We start from the raw sequence: 18,996 nt of genomic DNA, 5'->3' as shown, positions 1-18,996 counted from the left end.
GAATGTCAATCTTGAGATTCCTCCAAAGGGCGCTTGATTTCAGAAAATCCTGAATACCTATCCTCTGAAAATTAGACTCCTTTAGGGTGTCTCAAGTTGGGGACACAAAATTGAAGGCATCCAAAATCAGTAGTCAAATGAAATGAGCAATGAAACCCTTGGCCTACAGACTTACTACAATAGAGGAAACTGAGAGAACACACTATTTCTACCATTTTTGGATCTTTATCAAATATGGGATATGCAAAAATAACTTCCCATCTGAAGTGTAATATGTCTGGCTCCCAATTAAAACAGTCTAAAGAGGATTTGCTGAAACTGCTTCTTAAAATACCTATTTACCAAGCTGTTTTACTCTTCTGAATATCCAGAAAATGTTCTTAAATGTCTTATTCCATATCCTATACAAATCTTTTGTGTTCTCCAAAATAACTCTCTGAAGTCGTATCTGTACTAATTGCCAGAGATCCATAGTTCTGCTCTGCCTTTGTATACATACAGTCCGGCTTAATGAAACTGACAAGACCATTCTGCTGTTTCAAACACCTCCTGAAAAACACAAACATGCAGTACTACCGGAAGCAGCTAAAAGATGCTGTTTGAATAATCATGGTTGGTACTTAGTCATATAAAGTTCATAGGAGAAGGTTGTAGGGTGTTAACAGGCAAGTCCTTAAAGAAAGCTCCTATTTGCTATATCTTCTTAGATATGCTTATGTAACCCTCCCGGTGGCTATGACCACTACAAATCTCTCAATTGTTTTTCCAAAAATATTTGCGAAATCTGTGGGGATGGGGAAGGAGAGAGAGGAGGATTAGTTAGCAAATTCATTCCACACAAAACATGTGTTGATGTTTAAAACTATTCAATAATATAATTACGTTATTTCATAAAGTGTTGTCTTTAAAAAAAAAAAAATTCTCCCCACCACATATTCCTGAGATCTTTCATTCTTCTCTTAACACAATCCCTGTGGCCTGGTTTTCCTGTATCCTGAAGTGTCTCCCTTTCTCTCCCTGCCTGCCTCCCTCCATCCCAGAGTCCTTGGATGAAGAAACAAAATTTTTAAAAAACAAGTGAGTTTTATCTCATTTCTGTGTAATATCTTTGTCAAATCAATCCAGTCACACAGGCTAAAGTCTATTAGCGAGATGTTTCTGTTAACAACGACACTTTAAATGGCCAGGCTTGCATTGCAGAGTTAATGCCCTATTGAGATGAAGAGAGGTAACTAAGGGTATGTCTTCACTACCTGCTGGAACGGTGGGCAGCGATCGATCCAGCGGGGATCGATTTATCGCGTCTAGTCTAGACGTGATAAATCGACCCCCGAGCGCTCTTCCTTCGCCTCCTGTACTCCAGCACCGCGAAAGGCGCAGGCAGAGTTTTTGGGGCAGCGGCAGCAGTCAACTCACCACGGTGGAGACACCATGGTAAGTCGATATAAGTACGTCAACTTCAGCTATGTTATTCACGTAGCTGAAGTTGCGTAACTTAGATCGACACTCTTCCCCCCTCCCCAGTGTAGACCGGGCTAAGACTTTTTAGAGAGCTGTTGTTTCAGGATGTCTGGCTGCAGCAGCATAATTTTGTCTGTGCTTGTGAGGAAATGCAGGATAGCTCACTTGCAGTTATGTGATCTGTGAATTAGTCCCCTACCCTCTTAACTCAAAGATAAATATAACTCAGAGCAGCTTGTGAATTGTGGATCTGTGTTGTGGGGTAAGATGAACCTCTGTGCCTTGACTCTAATGTTAATGAGCCTTAGGTTCACAAAGGGAGTCCAACACAAAGATGTCAGTTATCAAAAAGTAAATACAAATTGAATATATTTAGAGCTCTCTGAGACAAACCAGTACAGTAATAAAATGTACACATTAAAAAAAAAACAGAAGAAATATTTCACTGTTTACAGCTCCATACCAGACCGATGTGCTGTCCTGCTTTGGCCCAGAGCAGATCTGACTAGTTCTTTGGTGTTAGATTATTTGTCTGTCTGTTTTAAATAAATAAAATAAAGTCCTCTGAATCATAAAATCTAGTTGCATTAGCCCCATTTTTCGGAAACAGATATGCAGGCAAATTTTGTTAGAAACGGGTTTTACCTTCCCATTTGTGTGTATTCAAGTTAATGCTCCTTTTATTGTTAGGATAATGAATCAACTATCCCCAGGTCCAATTTCAGTGGCTAATGGCATGACATGGAATTGCTTCCAAAATTAATAGTTCAGGTACCTAGGAACAGGATTCACACTGATGATGATGTTTTATGTTGTCTGTCTATCTCTATATTGCTATCTAATTCAGCAGATGAGTCTTGTAAGAGTTTCCGCCATCTCTCATTTCTTGCAAGGCTGTACACAGCTTTACTTCTTCATAAGTGAACACATTGGGTAGACAGTCTTCAAACAGCCTTTTTCTGATGCTGTCGCTGGTCCATTTTCTCCAGCCTGGGTTTCAGAATAAATTTTTATATATTCTAGTTCACTTGGTAGGCTAAACTGAATGGTTCTCTTCTTGATTAAGCCAAAAATAATCCAAGATGATGGCCAGACGCTTCCAAGATGGCCAGATTTCCTTCTTTCTCCCATGCTTGGACATTTTACTTCTTGGTGCCATGTTCATTGTAGCATTGCTGGAAGTTTATAATTGTTATTTATGAACTTCTCACAGCTACCAAGTCAGATGGTGCACATAAAATCTAATTTACACAAATATAACTTGGCGCTGTCTTCTGAAGATACACAGAATCCTAAAAAAATGTTTCACTAAAAATGTAGCTGTACAAGTAAGTCATTGTGTGTATTCGAGAGCTCACCCTTAATGTTACACTGTGTGCTATAACTAGGACTCTTAATACAATGGTAGGTAGAAATGTTTTTAGATCTTTGACATATAGTGCAAGAAAGTCAAATTTCGCTCGGTACTATCCTAGAAATATGTCCCTAACTCAGTTTTCTTTTAAAATTAAAAGATCTACTTGATTATTCAAATGTAGCCATCATTGTGACCTTTAAGTAAAATATTAAAATAATTTTATGGTGCCAGTAGACATTCATACCACAGTGATGAGTGTGGAATAAGAACCGAGATAGATAGGTTGCTGTGTAAAGTTCTCTTCTGTCTGTCCGTCCCCTACACTTCCCCAGTATTCTGTAAAGTGCAATGTATTTTTATGACACTCCATCAATACAAAATTTGGTTTTTAACAGGCAAAGCGAAGGCTGGAGCTAGGAGAAAGTGGTCACCAGTATCTTGCTGAAGGATTAAAAACCCCAAAAGGAAAAGGAAGAGCTGCAACAAGAAGTCCAGATAGTCCAAAAAGTAAGGAAACTTTTGTTATGCTCTGTGGTGTGGGGCTTAAAGCTATTTTGGACTTTCTTTATGATGTCTTTTCCTAAAAACCCAACAGTCAAAGGCCTTGACTGTAGAGGAACATTCAGGAAAATTAATCAAATTAACTAAAGGTGTGCCTTTAAATCAGATTTAGTTAAACCAGTGGCTCTCAACCTTTCCAGACTATTGTACCCCTTTCAGGAGTCTAATTTGTCTTGTATACCCCTAAGTTTCACCTCACTTAAAAACTACTGGGTTACAAAATCAAGGCATAAAAATACAAAAATGTCATAGCACACTGTTACTGAAGAATTGCTGACTTTCTCATTTTTACCGTATCATTATAAAATAAATCAATTGGAATACAAATATTGTACAGTACTTATTTCAATGTATAGAATATAGAGCAGTATAAACAAGTAATTGCCTATATGAAATTTTAGTTTGTACTGCCTTCACTAGTGTTTTTTATATAGCCTGTTGTAAAACTTGGCAAATATCTAGAGAGTTGATGTACTTCCTGGAAGACCTCTGCATACCCCCAATGGTATGCCTACCCCTGGTTGAGAACCACTGAGTTAAACCACATGAAACCTGTTTAGCTTCATTTAAACCAAATGAAGGCCTCTTTAATTCTGAATGAGACTGTCCACAAAGGGGTTTAATGTGGCTTATCTAATTTGCTTTAAATCCACATCTTTAGTTAAGTTGGATTAGCTCTCCCTACTGTCCCTGTGTAGACCCTGAATCTGCCAAGGGATTAGATACAAATTGCCTCCTTTTGTGAGTGGGTGGATGAATATATCTCCATAGGAAAGACACAATATTCTTCAAATTATTTCCGGATACTTCTAGTGCCCACTTCTAGGTTAGATTTCAGATTGACTAAGGGTTTGTCTACACTACCACTTTTGTTGGTAAAACTTCTGTTGGTCAGGGGTGTGAGAAAACACACTCCTGACCGATGTAAGTTTCACCGAAAAAGGTGCCGGTGTGGACAGTGCTATGTTGGCAGGAGAGAGTCTCCTGCAGACATAGATAATGCCGGTCATTGGGGTTTATTTGATTATGCCGTCAGGAGAGCTCTCTCCTGCCGGCGAAGAGCGGCTACAGGAGAGACCTTACAGCAGCAGAGCTGTAGCAGTACGGCTGTTCTGCCATAAGGTCCGTAGTGTAGACACAGCCTGACTTTTACAATTAGATGTGGGAACACAGACACTGCCATACTGAATCAGGCCAGTGATCCTTCTAGTGTAGAGCCTTCTCAGAGAGTAGCTGGTACTAGAAGCTTTGAAAGAACGTGCAAAAAACCCTATAATGGACAAATGTGGTATAATCTGCCCAGAGGGGAATCTTCTTCTTCTTAACCGTTTTTGGTTACTGGCTGGCTTATTGCCCCGATGCAAGAGTTTGAAACGTTTTGTATTCTCTGTATCTTCAAAGATTACAAGACCAACAAAATTAGGGTGTGCAGCACCAAATATTAGAAATAGTTTGGAATACTACTTAGTAGTTCTTCAAGTGCTTGCTCATGTCAATTCCAAAGTAGGTGTGTGCTTGTCCTGAGCATGGCTGCTGGAAAGTTTTTCTCTCAGTGGTGTCTGTCAGCTCGAGCTCTGGTGCCCCCTGGGTTAGCACGCTCATAGTGCCAGTATAAAGGGGCCCGCCAAGCTGCATCCCCCTCAGTTCCTTCTTACCACCTGCGGCAGTTGCTGAAACTACCTCGTCCTTTGTATTTGCAAATATTCCTTCAGTGGACTTTATTTCTACTTGGTGTATATAGTTACCGTTATTGTAGTTGTTAAGTTTTGTTTGTTAGAACAGTTAGTTAATTAGTTAGGTTAACAAACCACACTTTGTGGCACTGAGTACTTCAGCCTCTGTTTGGAGTGCCCTGGTGATTCTTAGAGAGTCTCAGCACCTGTCTTCACCCCCAGCACCGAGAACGGATGTCGCTTCTGCTTCTCAGGAACCTCAGCACCCTATGTCATCTCCGGCACCAAAGAAAAACATTCCAGCCAGGGAGGTTCAGGTCTCCCCTTACCTCGACTGGCTGATCGGAGGTTGGACCAAGACCCAGATGGAGACAAATGTAAAGTTAATGCAGACAATTTTCCAGGACTTAGACCTGTTGATAAATATCCAGAAGTCTACTCTCTCCCCTGGTCAAAGGACAGAATTCTTCCTGGCAATCCTCAACTTGGGTCCAAGCCAGAGCTGGAAGCCCAGTTCTGAGCAATAGGGGTGCTCATAAAAGCCTCAGAAACCACCCCATCACCATGACAAAAAACTGTCTAAAGCTCCTAGCTCATATGGCTTCATGCATCTATGTGGTGTAACCTGTGAGGCCGCAGCTGACTTCTTCAGGCTTGGTTGGCCTATGCACTGGGCCGACCTCACATAGACATGGTCATCACACTTCCTCCACTAGTGATCGCTTCCCTTCTTTAGTGGTTGGTTCCATGGGCAGTGTGTGCAGGGGTCCCATTCTCGAGACCCCCAACTGTGAATGTCTCTCATCACAGACATTTCGGCGATGGGCTGGGGAGTTCATGTGGGGTCCTTTAGAATTCAGGGCCTCTCACTACACATCAACATCAGGGAGCTCAGGGAGCCTCGCCTTCCAGGCGTTCCAACCCCTCCCGAAGGGCAAGTGTGTTTTGGTTCTTACAGACAACGCGGTAGCGATGTTTTATGTAAACAAGCAGGGTAGAGCACATTCCTCTCACCTGTGCCAGGAAGCTCTTTGCTTGTGGGAATTTTCAGTAGCCCACTTGATCCATCTCGAAGCTTCCTATCTCCTGGGGTTGCAGAACTAGCTAGTGGATCACCTCAGCAGATCCTTCTCCAATAGTCATCCGTCCAGATGTCGGGAAAGGCATCTTCCAGAAGTTGGGGACTTTACAGATAGATCTGCTCATGACGAGGCACAACAGGGCTTGGAGAGATTATACCCCCAGGTACAACCGCCACTCCCTCCCCGGACCTCAACTTGGTGTTGGCCAGGCTAATGGAACCTCTGTTTGTACCACTGATAACATGGGTGGCGGGTATAATAGGCCAGGGGAGGTTGCAGGATTTGGCGGGGGGAGTCCAGAGAGATTACTGATGAACCCAGGAAGCTGAGTACCAGATACCGCCTCTTCAGCCACTCTGAAACCTGTATGGGGCATAATAAAAGCACAGGTTCTTCTTTGGGAAGAGACCCTGCGGCTTTTCCCAGGCGGCTTAGGGTCTGGGGAGAAGAGAGGAGGGGAGGCATGGCTGTGGCTGGCTCAGGGCTCCTCCAGGAAAGTGGAGGAGGCGCGCTTGGGGCTTCTCCAGGCGGGAAAGAGGCTCTTTGCTCCGGCTGCAGGGCCTTGAGGCTCCTGATGCAGGAGAGAGTGGGGGCTCAGGGCTATGGCCTGGTGTTTGTGTGTGTGTCAGGGGGGCATGGGCAGAAGAGATGAGCTGGGGTCTAGTGTTCCTGCTCTACCTATCCTGGAAGGTGGCCTTCCTGGTGGCCATTACTTCTTCCCAAAGGGTCATGGAGATCTGAGCCCTTTCATCAGAACCATATACGGTCATCTCTAAGGACAAGGTTCAATTGTGGCCACATATGGCCTTCCTTCCAAAGTGGGGGTCTAACAATTCCATAGTAACCAGGATGTCTCCCTACAAGTCTTCTATCCAAAGCCACAAGCCACAGAGAGGAACAGAGACTCCATTCGCTGGATGTCAGACATGCACTAGCTTTCTACATAGAAGGGACTAAGTCATTCTGGAAATCTACTCAGCTTTTTGCAGCTGTCGCCTTTCATTCCGTCTGCCTTCCAGTCTCAGCCCAGAGAATTTCTTTGTGAATCACTTCCTGTATCTGCACATGCTACAACCTGGCGAAGGTCCCTGCTCCCCTTACCCTGATGGTACATTTTACAAGGGCTCAAGCATCTTCAGCAGCATTTGTGGTTCAAGTTCCAATGCAGGATATTTGTAGAGCGGCAGCATGATCATGTCAGTCCACACCTTTGCCTCTCATTACGCCATCACCCAGCAGGCTAGAGACGACTCAGATTTCGACCGAGCGGTATTATAATCAGCATGCCAATGAACTCCGAACCCTCCACCTATGCAACTTTATCGGACCCTCGCTAGAACGTGGGATTTGGGATCCATGCCAAGTACCGCGTTATAGCTGGGACCGCGTTAAAATGAAATTATATTTTTGTGACCGAAATTTCAGTACAAGTATATGTAGTTGTGTATTTGCAGGTTATAGTGGGCTAACAATAGCATCAAATCTTGGGACTGTCGAGAAAAACGAGTCTACAAGATACAGTACTCACCACGGGCGTCAGTGGAAATTGCATTTTGAAATGGAAGCGTTTTTAATTAATTCAGTTAAATGCTTTGTGTGCTTTGTTTTGATTGTCTGCTTTCAGGTGCCATGAGCTTCCGTCTTCGTGTATGGAATGCCATAGAGAAACTTATATACACTGTATATATACATATGTATATAGAAATTTTTGTAGCGCTAATTACCTTCACATCCATAAAGTATAGGAAACCTTAGAAAATAAACTCCTACTTGAAGGAAACAATAAACGAGAAAAAAAGTGTTGCTTTATTAGAGATTTAAAGTAGACATTATAATAAACTAGTCAAGTTTTTCTTTAAAAAGTCGGTGAGTTGCTTTTGCTTCTTACTGCTGTGCTGCTTCCACTTAGCAAACTGCAAAAGATTATGTAGCTGCATAATTTTTTATAGGCTCAACGTCTTGCGTCTCAAACCATTTCAAAGCAGTCTCTAAGTCGTCTACGGTCGCAGTTGACTTTGGAAACGACGTCCACTTCATCTTCCTCTTCTTTTTCCACGGCAAAGGCCAATTCTTCAGCTTCTGGAATGTTGTTTGGTCATACTGCCTGAAGAATTTGGTCATCCGTTAGACTTTCAGCAACGGGACAAAATTCTTTTGCTTCATCATCGCCTCTTATTCAGGACTCAATATTTTGTGGCAGAACAGTTATCCCGAGCCTGGACAGTTGCTGGGACAGCTCCTGCATCCATTCCATGTCTGTTCTTCCAACTTCCTCCTCTGTAAATCCCTCAGAGTCGAATTCCTCGTCAGACTGTGATATGGTATATGTGTCTTGCCTCCGATGATCTTGCATGAATGATAAGGTAGTGAACACCAAGGTCACCTAAAACTCAAAAAAATTGTACTGTACTTAAATTTGGGATCCATGGCTGCAACCACGTTATATCCGAATTCGCATTCTATCGATGCGCATTTTAGCGAGGGTCCGGTGTACTTGGGAATCACCTACTTAGGCATTGACATGAGCAATCACTCGAAGAAGAAAAAAGTGAATGACCTTCCATAACTTGTTCTTCGATATATGTTGTTCAGATCCATTCCACACACACACCCCACCCCCATGCCTGCCCCTCTGTCAGAGTTAACTGACAAGAAGGAACTAAGGGGGCTACAGGTCAGTGGGCCCCTTTGTACTGGTGCTATGAGTGCATGACCCCAGAGGGCATCAAAAGCTGACCTGACAGATACCATTGGGAGAGAAACTTTCTGGCGGCGATGCTCAGGGCGAGCACACACCTATTTTGGAATGGCCATGAGCAACACTTCTCCAAGAACAACAGTTATGGAAGGTTAGTGACACCTTTTTATTCTGGGCCACATATTTAAACTGGCCTCTGAAAACGCATCTATGAAATGAATAGATGCCGCCATTTGTTCATGGAAGAAACACTTTGTTATGTTCCTGTACAAATATAGATTTGTTTTGCAGTTACGATTGTATGCCACTGCAAAACTTGTCAATCAATAGAAAATATGCCCCTCTCGTTTTCCAGTGAGAGTAAGTTAGTTCCTGATTCATTGTTTAAGACCGGTAAAGTACAGCACTCTTCCCTAGTTTGCCCTCACTACCTTCACATCATTGTGAGGGTAGTGAGGGCAAATTGGGGAAAAACTCTGTACTTTACTGGTTTTAAGGAGTTGTTATAAGGTTAAGGAGAAATAATATACAGCCTTGGATGCATGATTATTAACTGTCTGTTGTGTAAATTTGGTGTAAATCTCATTGATTCATGTGAGTCATCTGTAAATTAGGGAAACTGTCATTTGGTACACCTACTGAGGAGCACCAAAGTTATGGTTAACTTAAGGGTTTCACGGGCAATTATCTGCTACCTTAAAAGAGGGATGATCAACCCATGAAGAAAACTGCCTAGCAGCCTGATTTGGGGTAGGTAATTGGTGTTGCTGCCAAGACAAAAGTATACTGAAATACTGTTAAAAAAATTAGGTTGCCATACTTTGCATAGTCTTAAACTTTCATCATGCATTATCCATTAAGCTAATGGGAAGTACACGTGTGTGTTTTTTTTTAAATTGAGTCCATGTGCCTTGATCTTTGGACAGATGCACTGTGAAACCATATAAATATCCAATGGTAGGTTTTGTGCTAATGCGAAAGTTTAAGAGCTTTCTGTAGTAAAATATGTAAGAAGTTTCTGCAAAACATATTTTGTTGCTTCAAATGCCCGTTTCAAAACTGAAATGGGAAAACTGATTTGAACAGCAGCTAACAAACTCATTTCTTTCCTTTTTTATATTCATTTTCCCTCCAAGCTCCAAAATCTCCTTCAGAAAAGACTCGGTATGATACATCACTTGGTCTTCTCACAAAGAAGTTCATTCAGCTGCTGAGCCAGTCCCCAGATGGGGTCGTGGATTTGAACAGAGCAGCAGAGGTCCTCAAGGTGCAGAAACGGAGGATTTATGATATCACCAATGTACTGGAAGGCATCCATCTCATTAAGAAGAAATCCAAAAACAACATTCAATGGATGTGAGTATTCACCATCCTTCTCCAGCTGATTGCACTGTTATAAAGTGGCAGTGTTTCCCGTCTCTGCTTCCAGTCTCACACTCCTGCTTCCAGCAGTCGTCCAACAGACTTTCCAAAAATAGAAAAGCCTCTTAATGTTATTTATTTAAGATAGTTTTTTAATATCTGAGAGGCCTCTTGTAAGGAAATTCTTGTATTAAATGGTGCCACAATACAAGGTGCCTTCTCTGAGAAGCTTGGTTTATATTGGCATCCTTTAAGCTGCTTTAGGGGATGAAGGCTGCAGTAATCAAGGCTTGTAACTTAAAGACATGCCTCTTTTTTTCCTTGCCCCCCTCCTCCTACAGTGTAGTTTTGAGTTGTAATAATGATTACAAACACCCTGCCTTCTTTGGATTTGTAGGGGCTGCAGTCTATCTGATGATGGGGGCACGCTGGCACAGTGTCAAGGCCTGTCAAAGGAGGTGACTGAACTCAGTCAGGAAGAGAAGAAACTGGATGAATTGATCCAAAGTTGCACCCTGGACCTCAAGTTGCTAACAGAGGATTCAGAGAATCAGAGATATCCTTTATGCCATCATTTCCAAAGGTGGTTAACCTCCCTGCTGCTAGAGTAAGAGTTAGGAAGACTCTTCAAAATAGAGATAAGTGACACACAGCACTGAACATTCATTCCAAAAAGTAACAGTTTACTGTGATTTAATGCAGATGTAGCTAAGAAAGCACTTACACCAATTATCAAATTATACATTTAACATTTCTGGAGTATATAAGAAATATTAATGTATGAAGAGGTCCCAAAATATCCATCTTTAGATAAAGTAGTAGGACCAAGAGTTCAGCAGTTTCATTACAGTGCAGCGAAGACAAAACATTTAATTAAGTTCAGGCATGTCTTTTAAAACATTGTGCTCTTGTTTTACAATTCTGAAGCCAGATCAAAACCCACTTTTTGCAAAAACTCTAGGAAGGCAAGGGCTGAATCTGCTTTTGTTTGCAACTTACTTTATTGTTTCCTAGCCTCTCGATACTATGGGGATAAATACCCAAACTAGATATATTTTAAATATAAGTTACTAATTTTAATAACAATGGTAAGCTGCAGAAGATTAATATATTTTCCAGTATTCATATGGCTGTGAAGAACAGGTTAATCCTAAAAAGTATCGTGGCTTTTACCAGACATCTCACCCATTGATATAGGATGAAAATCTTTATTGCATACTGTAGTTGATTTTTCAAAAGTCAACATTTGATATCAGCGTCATATGAAAAACTGCACTTATTTCCTATCCTTAAAAAAAGGCTATAATGTTTACTGTGTCAATGGTGACTTTTTAACCATGACCACTGTGGAAACATCCACATTTGAATGTATTTGATCTGTGAATTGATAAGTCAGGAAATGTACCATGATATAAAATAGCAGTGCTACTGTAAACTAAATTCATTATTACTTCCAATGGATATTGATGTGAAACCACAGAAACGCTTAACATAGGGTTGATCCTGACTTCGTCGCTGTAAAATCTGTTGCCTACCATGGTGCAGACTGACGAAGAATTACTGTTACTGTCTGCTCCTGCGGCTGAGAAGCTTGTTTTATTAGGTTTTCTCTTTTTGCTCTTAATCTCAGAGAAAAGATTTGTTTGTTTTTATTTTTTTTCTGTGAGGTGGTATCTGGACACCGTTCAAGTCCAGGCTGCATGGGTTCTCTACTTCCGTAGTGATGGCAGTAGAATTGGAGAGTAACTTAGTGTTGTTATTACCTTAGGTTTATTGGAATAAGACCAGCCTTAGTTGGTTTTGTTTCTCCAACAAAGGAAATTGCATTCTTGCTTGTCAACTGTCCAAACTGTAAGAGAATTTTCAGATCTTCTTGAAAGTATTAAGAGGGTCTAGATGGCGTAGAAAATTGCTTAATGTGTTATATAGCCTTTCACCTGTAGGACGCCAGTTCAATTCCAGTCCAAATCTATTGTGAAAGAAAGCTGATTTGGTGCTTTCATTTAAGTTTGCATCTGATACAAAACCACTATGCACTTTGCCTTTCCTGGAAATCTCAGTAGAGAGGCAAAGGATTTGAATGAGCATGATGGCTGACCTACCACCTCACTTCTACAGGTGTTCAGTCCAAGTTAGTTTTGAGATACGTTAGTGGTATGGAGTTGGGACGATTAGTACTGTTCTGCTGTGCTGCACAGTGGTAATAATTTAAGGTTCAGATCTACCAAAAAGTAACACACATTAGTAACTGTCATCATAAGACTTCACTTCTGCGGTACAAAGAGTGTGGCAGGTGCTTCACGGGCAAAAATGAAGACCCTGAAGCACTTGTACGCTGACAGTAGTTATTTCCTATACTGAGCAATGAGTAATATTGAGATATCACAGTGTGGTGACTTAGAAAAATGTATTAATGTTGACCACTGTAATATTCTATATATAAACAGCAAACTTCATTTCCCAGTGCTTAAATATGACACTTTTTATGTGCACTAAATTTAAACAAGTAAAATCAATTGTTTAAGTTATTTCCTTTTTACTTTCCTCCTTTCCAAAGGGGGATTAGATGAGATTGCGCTAAGCATTTTTATGCCTGGGAACACACAAAATGATGTGCACCACTTTATTATAACTTCCATCAACCTGGATGATTGCCTGGAAAACGCAGGATATAAAAACAAAATATATTGTCACAGTAATAAAAGAAAATTATAGATGCAACTCCTTGAGAAATAATTACCAACAAAATTAAATTAAAAAATTAACTGAAATTACAATATGAGTGATTGAATGTTACATTTAAAATTATTGGGGTGGGGAAGGGGGAGAGTGTGTGTGTGTGTCTGTATTTGCAAATTACCTTACATTTCTTTTGACGTTCCCAATTCTATGTAACTAGTTTGCAAGTATTTGAAATTTTCTGTGCGTGTGCATACACACACACAGCTGGAAACAGCAGCACCCAGATCCAAGTGAAAATATCTTTTGTCACTCAATAGTGGCCCCAGCTGTTTGATCGAGGCACAGTACTGACATGCTTTGCTTAGAATCTCAACTGGTCCTTATTTGCCTGAAAGTTAGTGGCTACAAAGAATGGTTTTCAGTGTCGGGGAGAATACTGAAATTAAAATAGGGGTGAGGAGGAACAATATGGAGATTAACTGGGAGCAAAGCTTTGTAGAATCAATTATTTTTTGCAGAAACATTTTTTTTCTTTTAATGGGAATATGCTGCATCTTTGATTGTAAGGACTCCTTAACACTGGTTACATTAGCTTATGTTACATATCAAGATATTCGAAAAATTAATGGCCTTAAAGACCAAACTGTTATAGTTGTGAAAGCACCCCCAGAAACCAGACTTGAAGTGCCTGACCCAGTGGAGGTAAGAGCACCGTAGCGTCTCTTGTTGCATAATGTAATTTTTTAACTACAAATGGAGGATGTGTGTCTGTGCTTGCCTGTGGCACCTGAAATGCTTGTCTTAAATTGGATGATGTTGATATGTCTTGAGCACTTTGGGGACGTTGTCAAAGATGACGAGAACTATATAATCAGAAACTGCCCTTTATATAACTCAGATACTAATCTTATATTTCTCCTCCTCTCCTGCACTCTTGCAGTTGTATCCTTAGATTCTCATACTCTCAAGTCCAACTCCCTCTTCAACTAATTCATGCTACTTTTGAATGCAGAACATGATTAGCATGAGGAACATTTTGTCTAACGGTGTAGTAGGTAACTTTAAAAGAAGGATGTCGAAGTGCATGATTCTGAATGTGCTAATGACCCTCAGCTTGCTAATAATGTACTGCAGCCTTGACCAGCTCCACTTGCCTGAGGGAAGTGATTCTTTTTCTATTGTGGAATTAATATTTGTGTTTTTCATCGTAATAGGAAGCGTGACTGACTAGGTACATTTTCACAAAAAAAAAAAAATCCTAGACTGATGTAATGAAAGAGAAAAATACTAACTTCTCAAGGTGTGGGAATTTTAATCTCAGAAGAAGGTTCCTACAGAATCAGTCTGGTATAAGACAGTGACATTTGCTTTGTTAAGAGGAGCAAGGGAATAGATCAATATGGAGATGAAATACAAGCTGAAAAACTTTTTTAAGATGTGAAAAGGCATCTCTGCCATGTCCTTTGTCAGAACCATTTTAAATAAATCAAACCATAACACACTATTCTGTGACTATTGCACTGTAAATCCCATCCTATCATAAAGCAACAGGTTATAACTATTGGGACAAAGTATTAAGTGTCCAATCCCCTTTATATGTACCTCCTATAACATAACACAGAAATCGGTGAACTTCTAAGGCCTGGTCTACACTATAGTGTTAGGTTGATATAGGGCGGCTTACATCAATCTAACTCTGTAAGTGTCTACACTAAAATGTCCTTCCGCCAATATAAGTTACCCACTAAACCGACCTAATAACTCCACCTCTGCGAGAGGTGTAGCGTTTAAGTCGATATAGTTAGGTTGACGCAGTGTCTGTGTAGACACTGAGTTGTTTATATTGCCTGTTGCTGCCCAGGAGCTGATGGCCGGAGCGCCGCCCGGGGGCTGATGGCTCAGGCTGTCAGTGCCCAACAATTCCCCACTTAAGTCGGTGCAAGCACTCCTGGTGAGGACGTGCACCACCTACAGAAGGAGCATAGTGTGGACCTAAAGAGCCGATTTAGTTACTGCGTTGGCTGTCGGTTGATCTGACTTGAGACGATTTAAATTTGAAGTGTAGACATGCCCTAAGTTTGTTACAAAGAGGTGGGTAGGCTTAAATGCTCTCTTCCTAACTAAGGTTTGTCAGTAAAACCTTTCCCATGTTACAAAAATGAGGTGACATGTAAACACAGGGATTGATGTGGAATATGTAATGCCTCAGATCATTATACCGGAATTCAAACAGTGGCAACCAAAACATACCATATCATACAACCTCCAGTGGTGACAGAAAGGTCACTATTATAGTGCTTGTTAGCACAGAACTTTGCTTAAATTTGAAATCTTTTTGTTAGCAGAATGCGCTGATCCATTTATCTAGTACCGAAGGACCTATTGAGGTTTATCTATGTCCAGAAGAGAATGACAGCCTCAGTCCTATTAAAACATACAATCAGGACCACAACGGAAATATCTCAAAAACAATTTCCAAAGGTAAAATTCTCTTTCTGTTATGATGCACAAGATCTTCAGAGTTTAACATGAAAGTTTAACTAAAAGAAGTAATCTGTACAGGTGCCTGGTTTTTTGGTTGGTTTATTGTCTAAGACAGAAAGATGTAAGGTTTCTAGACTGCATATTAGAAAATGTATTTCCCCTGTTTGTCATTTGCTTATTATCAGGTTTGGTATTCACATGTGGTATGAAACTATGTCCTAATTTATCATAAATATATATAATATCGAAAATATATCTAGTTTATTATCACTTGCTGACATACAACAAAAAGCAGCAAACAAACATAATGTTTCTCATAATCGGAGGCAGAATTTTAAATTCACTTATTGTCATTTGCAGATAACCAATGTCAGACATTGATGACATTTTATATTTATTTAGAAAGCCTTAAACGTACTTAACTTTGAAATGGTCTCAGTCATTCTGTATGGCCTGCTAAGACTTTAATACATTAATAATAGGCTTACTTAGTGGGTCCTATTGAAGAATTAGTGTTTTTAATTTAATTTAAATATAAATAATTGCTGACAAATACCACTTTCTGCAGCATGATTTTGGTAAATTGATTAGTGAATCTTAAACTGCTGTGATCGACTTGTTACTGGACTTTGTGATATTTTTTTCTGACATGCTGTTTATTTTGTATAATCAGGTGGATCTAGAACAAGAGGGCCACTTTTTATTTGCTTTGTGTTTAAAGAACACGGTGAAAAACCCTCTTTGCAGCATTGAGTAACTTTATCTTATCCAGGCATAATATTTCCAATAGGATAAAATATCTTTTATTTTCACATCTTACAGATCTGGCTTCTGGTAACGCAGGACAAGGGGACTGCTCGGTAAATATGGCAAACCTCTCTCCGTTGGCTTCTCCAGCCAACCTTTTGCAGCAAACAGAGGACCAAATTCCCTCTAACTTCGAAGGGCCATTTGTGAACTTGCTGCCTCCTCTGCTTCAGGAAGATTACCTGCTGAGCCTTGGGGAAGAAGAGGGCATCAGTGATCTCTTTGATGCTTATGATTTAGAAAAGCTTCCCTCATTGGTGGATGAATTTATATACAGCTGATTATATTTTGTTAATTATTTTCCATATAAACCATTTTTTTTAAATGGAACCAGAAATCCTGCTGTGATTCTGTGTTGTCCCCTCCCTCCTACCTACTCCCAAGTGTAGCATTACAGAGTCAACTACAGACTCCTGAACAATGCTGACATTTTCATGAAATACTTCCTAGAATAGTATGAACACAACTGTAGGCTCTTGCAACAAAGCCTTGTTTAACCTTAGGCTCCAGGCCTTGTGCATCAGCAAATGGCACATCATGCAGGCAGGTGATCATAAATGGTTCCTCTCTCACCCCTCCCCCAAACTCTGCTTACTGTGTACAGTGGGCTTGTGGAGAAGGGCTCAATGAACTGGTTTAGTCACAAATAGCAATTTTTAAAATTGTATTTCAAGCTGTGCCTTCTGTGGAAAACACATGTCTTCTGAGTCTCACAATATGGATTGTACCTGCAGTAAATGTAAATAGGAAGTAATGCAAGAGTGTGTAATGGGTTTCTTGAACTCTTCCTGGGAATGTTTAAATTACTCTCATAATGCTCAGTTTGAGCAATGTATTTGTCTCAGTATGAGGTCAGATACTAATGTCCTTATAAGTTTTTAATAAAAAAATAAACTTTAAATATAGTGTATATTACAAATATGGACAAAGATTACAGTTCTGCCACTTCTCATAGTAACCACAGATTTTTAAAATGCTTACATATGTGTGTGAAAGTGTTTCTCTTTTTAAAATGAAACAAAGATGCACAGTTCAATTTTACTGCCCCCAGTGTGCACACTAGACCTGATACATAAATTTTTGTGGTACTAAGTGGGGCTTTGTGTTAAGTGCCTACTAGATATGCACTGTGTTATTCTCTCTATGGAAAATAATTTATACCAAGCTTTGTTTGTTCAGTATACCATATTTATAGCAGCGGGTAAGCTGCCTCTGCTTCCAGCTTTTATAATTCTCCTCGCCAGCAATGCAGAGCTTTTTTTCCCCAAAGCAAGAACTACATAACTGTAAGTACCACATTAACTGAATTAAGTTTATTTTTTGAAACTCTTTGGTAGTATAGTAAAGCACCAATATTTATTTTTTGAAAGTGAGAGGAATTCTAATAAGTCTTAAATATACCTTCTGTTTTTGTTTAAAATGTTGCCACTTTATGGGCTAAATGTTGGTGTAGATGATGCCCCATATAAACTTTTTTTTTGTTTGTATTACTGTCGTGATTATCTGACACACATAGTAAATTAGTACTATTTTGTATTGTAGTTTGCATATGATGTATGCAGGTTTTCTGGTACCATTGAGTTGCTGCTATAAAAGCTCACATATGAAATGACTAAAAGTAACAGTACTAGAATAAGAACTATATGACTGAGCTTTAGAATATAACAATGTATAAAGTGCAACACATTAAGAACTGTTAAACAGTGTTAAGTGTGTGTTTATATGTACAAATGTGTGCATAGTTCATTAAGTGGTTATATTTAAGTTGATATATGTTCTGTACTCACACTTTAGTTACGTAGCAGATTTGTACAATAGGAATTAATTTGTAAACACTGCCAGAATATTTTCTAGCTTATTCGTAATTTTTTAAGAGTTTTTTTGTTAAATGATGTGGATCTGTAAATAAAATTGCAGTATTTAAATTTTAGTCTTGTGGAAGAGGAAAGTAAAAGTTGTGTAAGCATGACATTTTCTGAGAGACAAGGGGGCACTTTGTGAGAAGGATAAAATTGAGACTAATAGATTATATTATTGTCCTTTTTGTTATACTGTTTTGTATAAATTAAACACTTGTCCCAATGTGTGTGGGCAAAATACTAATCTAAATTAGCTTTGCATTGTATGCTAGTTGAGAAAAAAGAAACCCTGTAAAATAATGTTTAAAAAAAAAAAGCTTTTATGAGTTTTGTAAATAGATTTATTAAAGGGTGACCTGTTCTCTAGCTGTGATCTTACCACTTTAAATGGATGTAATTTGAATAAATTTTGTATGGTAATGAATCAATAAAAAGGATTTTTTAAAGAGTTTAGATTTGTATACAGGTGTTTATTTTTGAATATTTTTTAAATTCTTGTTACTCTTGGTACTTTTAGATCAATATCATTTGTCTTAAAGAAGTCCTTCATCAGGTATAGAAGTTACTGTTGTTGTTTTTCCCCCCTCTTTTATTTAATGAGAGAAACTTCTTCTATTTATGAAGAATTGCTTATTAATTAGTCAGGTTATACCATTCAACACCAGCAGTATTCCAATAGATTACTTGTCTGTGTAGTGCTGACAACGTGCTCAGTGCTGTACAAGACAGAAAAACAAAGACAGACCTTTACAGTCTAAAGAAAAGGCATGCATACAAGATGTGACACACTAGGAAATCGGGTGGTGGGATGACAATGTTTTATTTAATTTAACTTTAAGCATTAAGAATTCCTATTTATGGGCTTCACAGGAGAAATGTTTTTTAGGAGGTTGGTAACTTAAGGAACTGATGGGAAGACTCCCTGTCTGAATCAAGATTAATTACACTGAAGACATTGGGGGTGTGTTTA

The 18,996-nt window shown here is 39.6% G+C and overlaps 1 protein-coding gene across 1 annotated transcript in view; it reads left to right on the top strand.

The window, feature by feature from the left end:
* E2F3 (E2F transcription factor 3) overlaps positions 1-18,413 on the top strand; it is a 56,901-nt gene extending 38,488 nt beyond the window's left edge. The window contains exons 2-7 of the mRNA XM_084621996.1: positions 3,214-3,325; positions 9,969-10,188; positions 10,592-10,752; positions 13,466-13,578; positions 15,219-15,357; positions 16,183-18,413. Of these exons, the coding sequence (XP_084478122.1) occupies positions 3,214-3,325; positions 9,969-10,188; positions 10,592-10,752; positions 13,466-13,578; positions 15,219-15,357; positions 16,183-16,448 (1,011 nt within the window). The 3' untranslated portion in view covers positions 16,449-18,413. The remainder of the gene's footprint in view (positions 1-3,213; positions 3,326-9,968; positions 10,189-10,591; positions 10,753-13,465; positions 13,579-15,218; positions 15,358-16,182) is intronic.
* The last annotated feature ends 583 nt before the right edge of the window (positions 18,414-18,996 follow it).

Source organism: Lepidochelys olivacea (assembly GCF_965140295.1).
Source record: "Lepidochelys olivacea isolate rLepOli2 genome assembly, chromosome: 2".
Taxonomy (NCBI): domain Eukaryota; kingdom Metazoa; phylum Chordata; order Testudines; family Cheloniidae; genus Lepidochelys; species Lepidochelys olivacea.
Note: the sequence above shows the minus strand (reverse complement) of the source record. Positions and strands in the feature narration are given on the sequence as shown.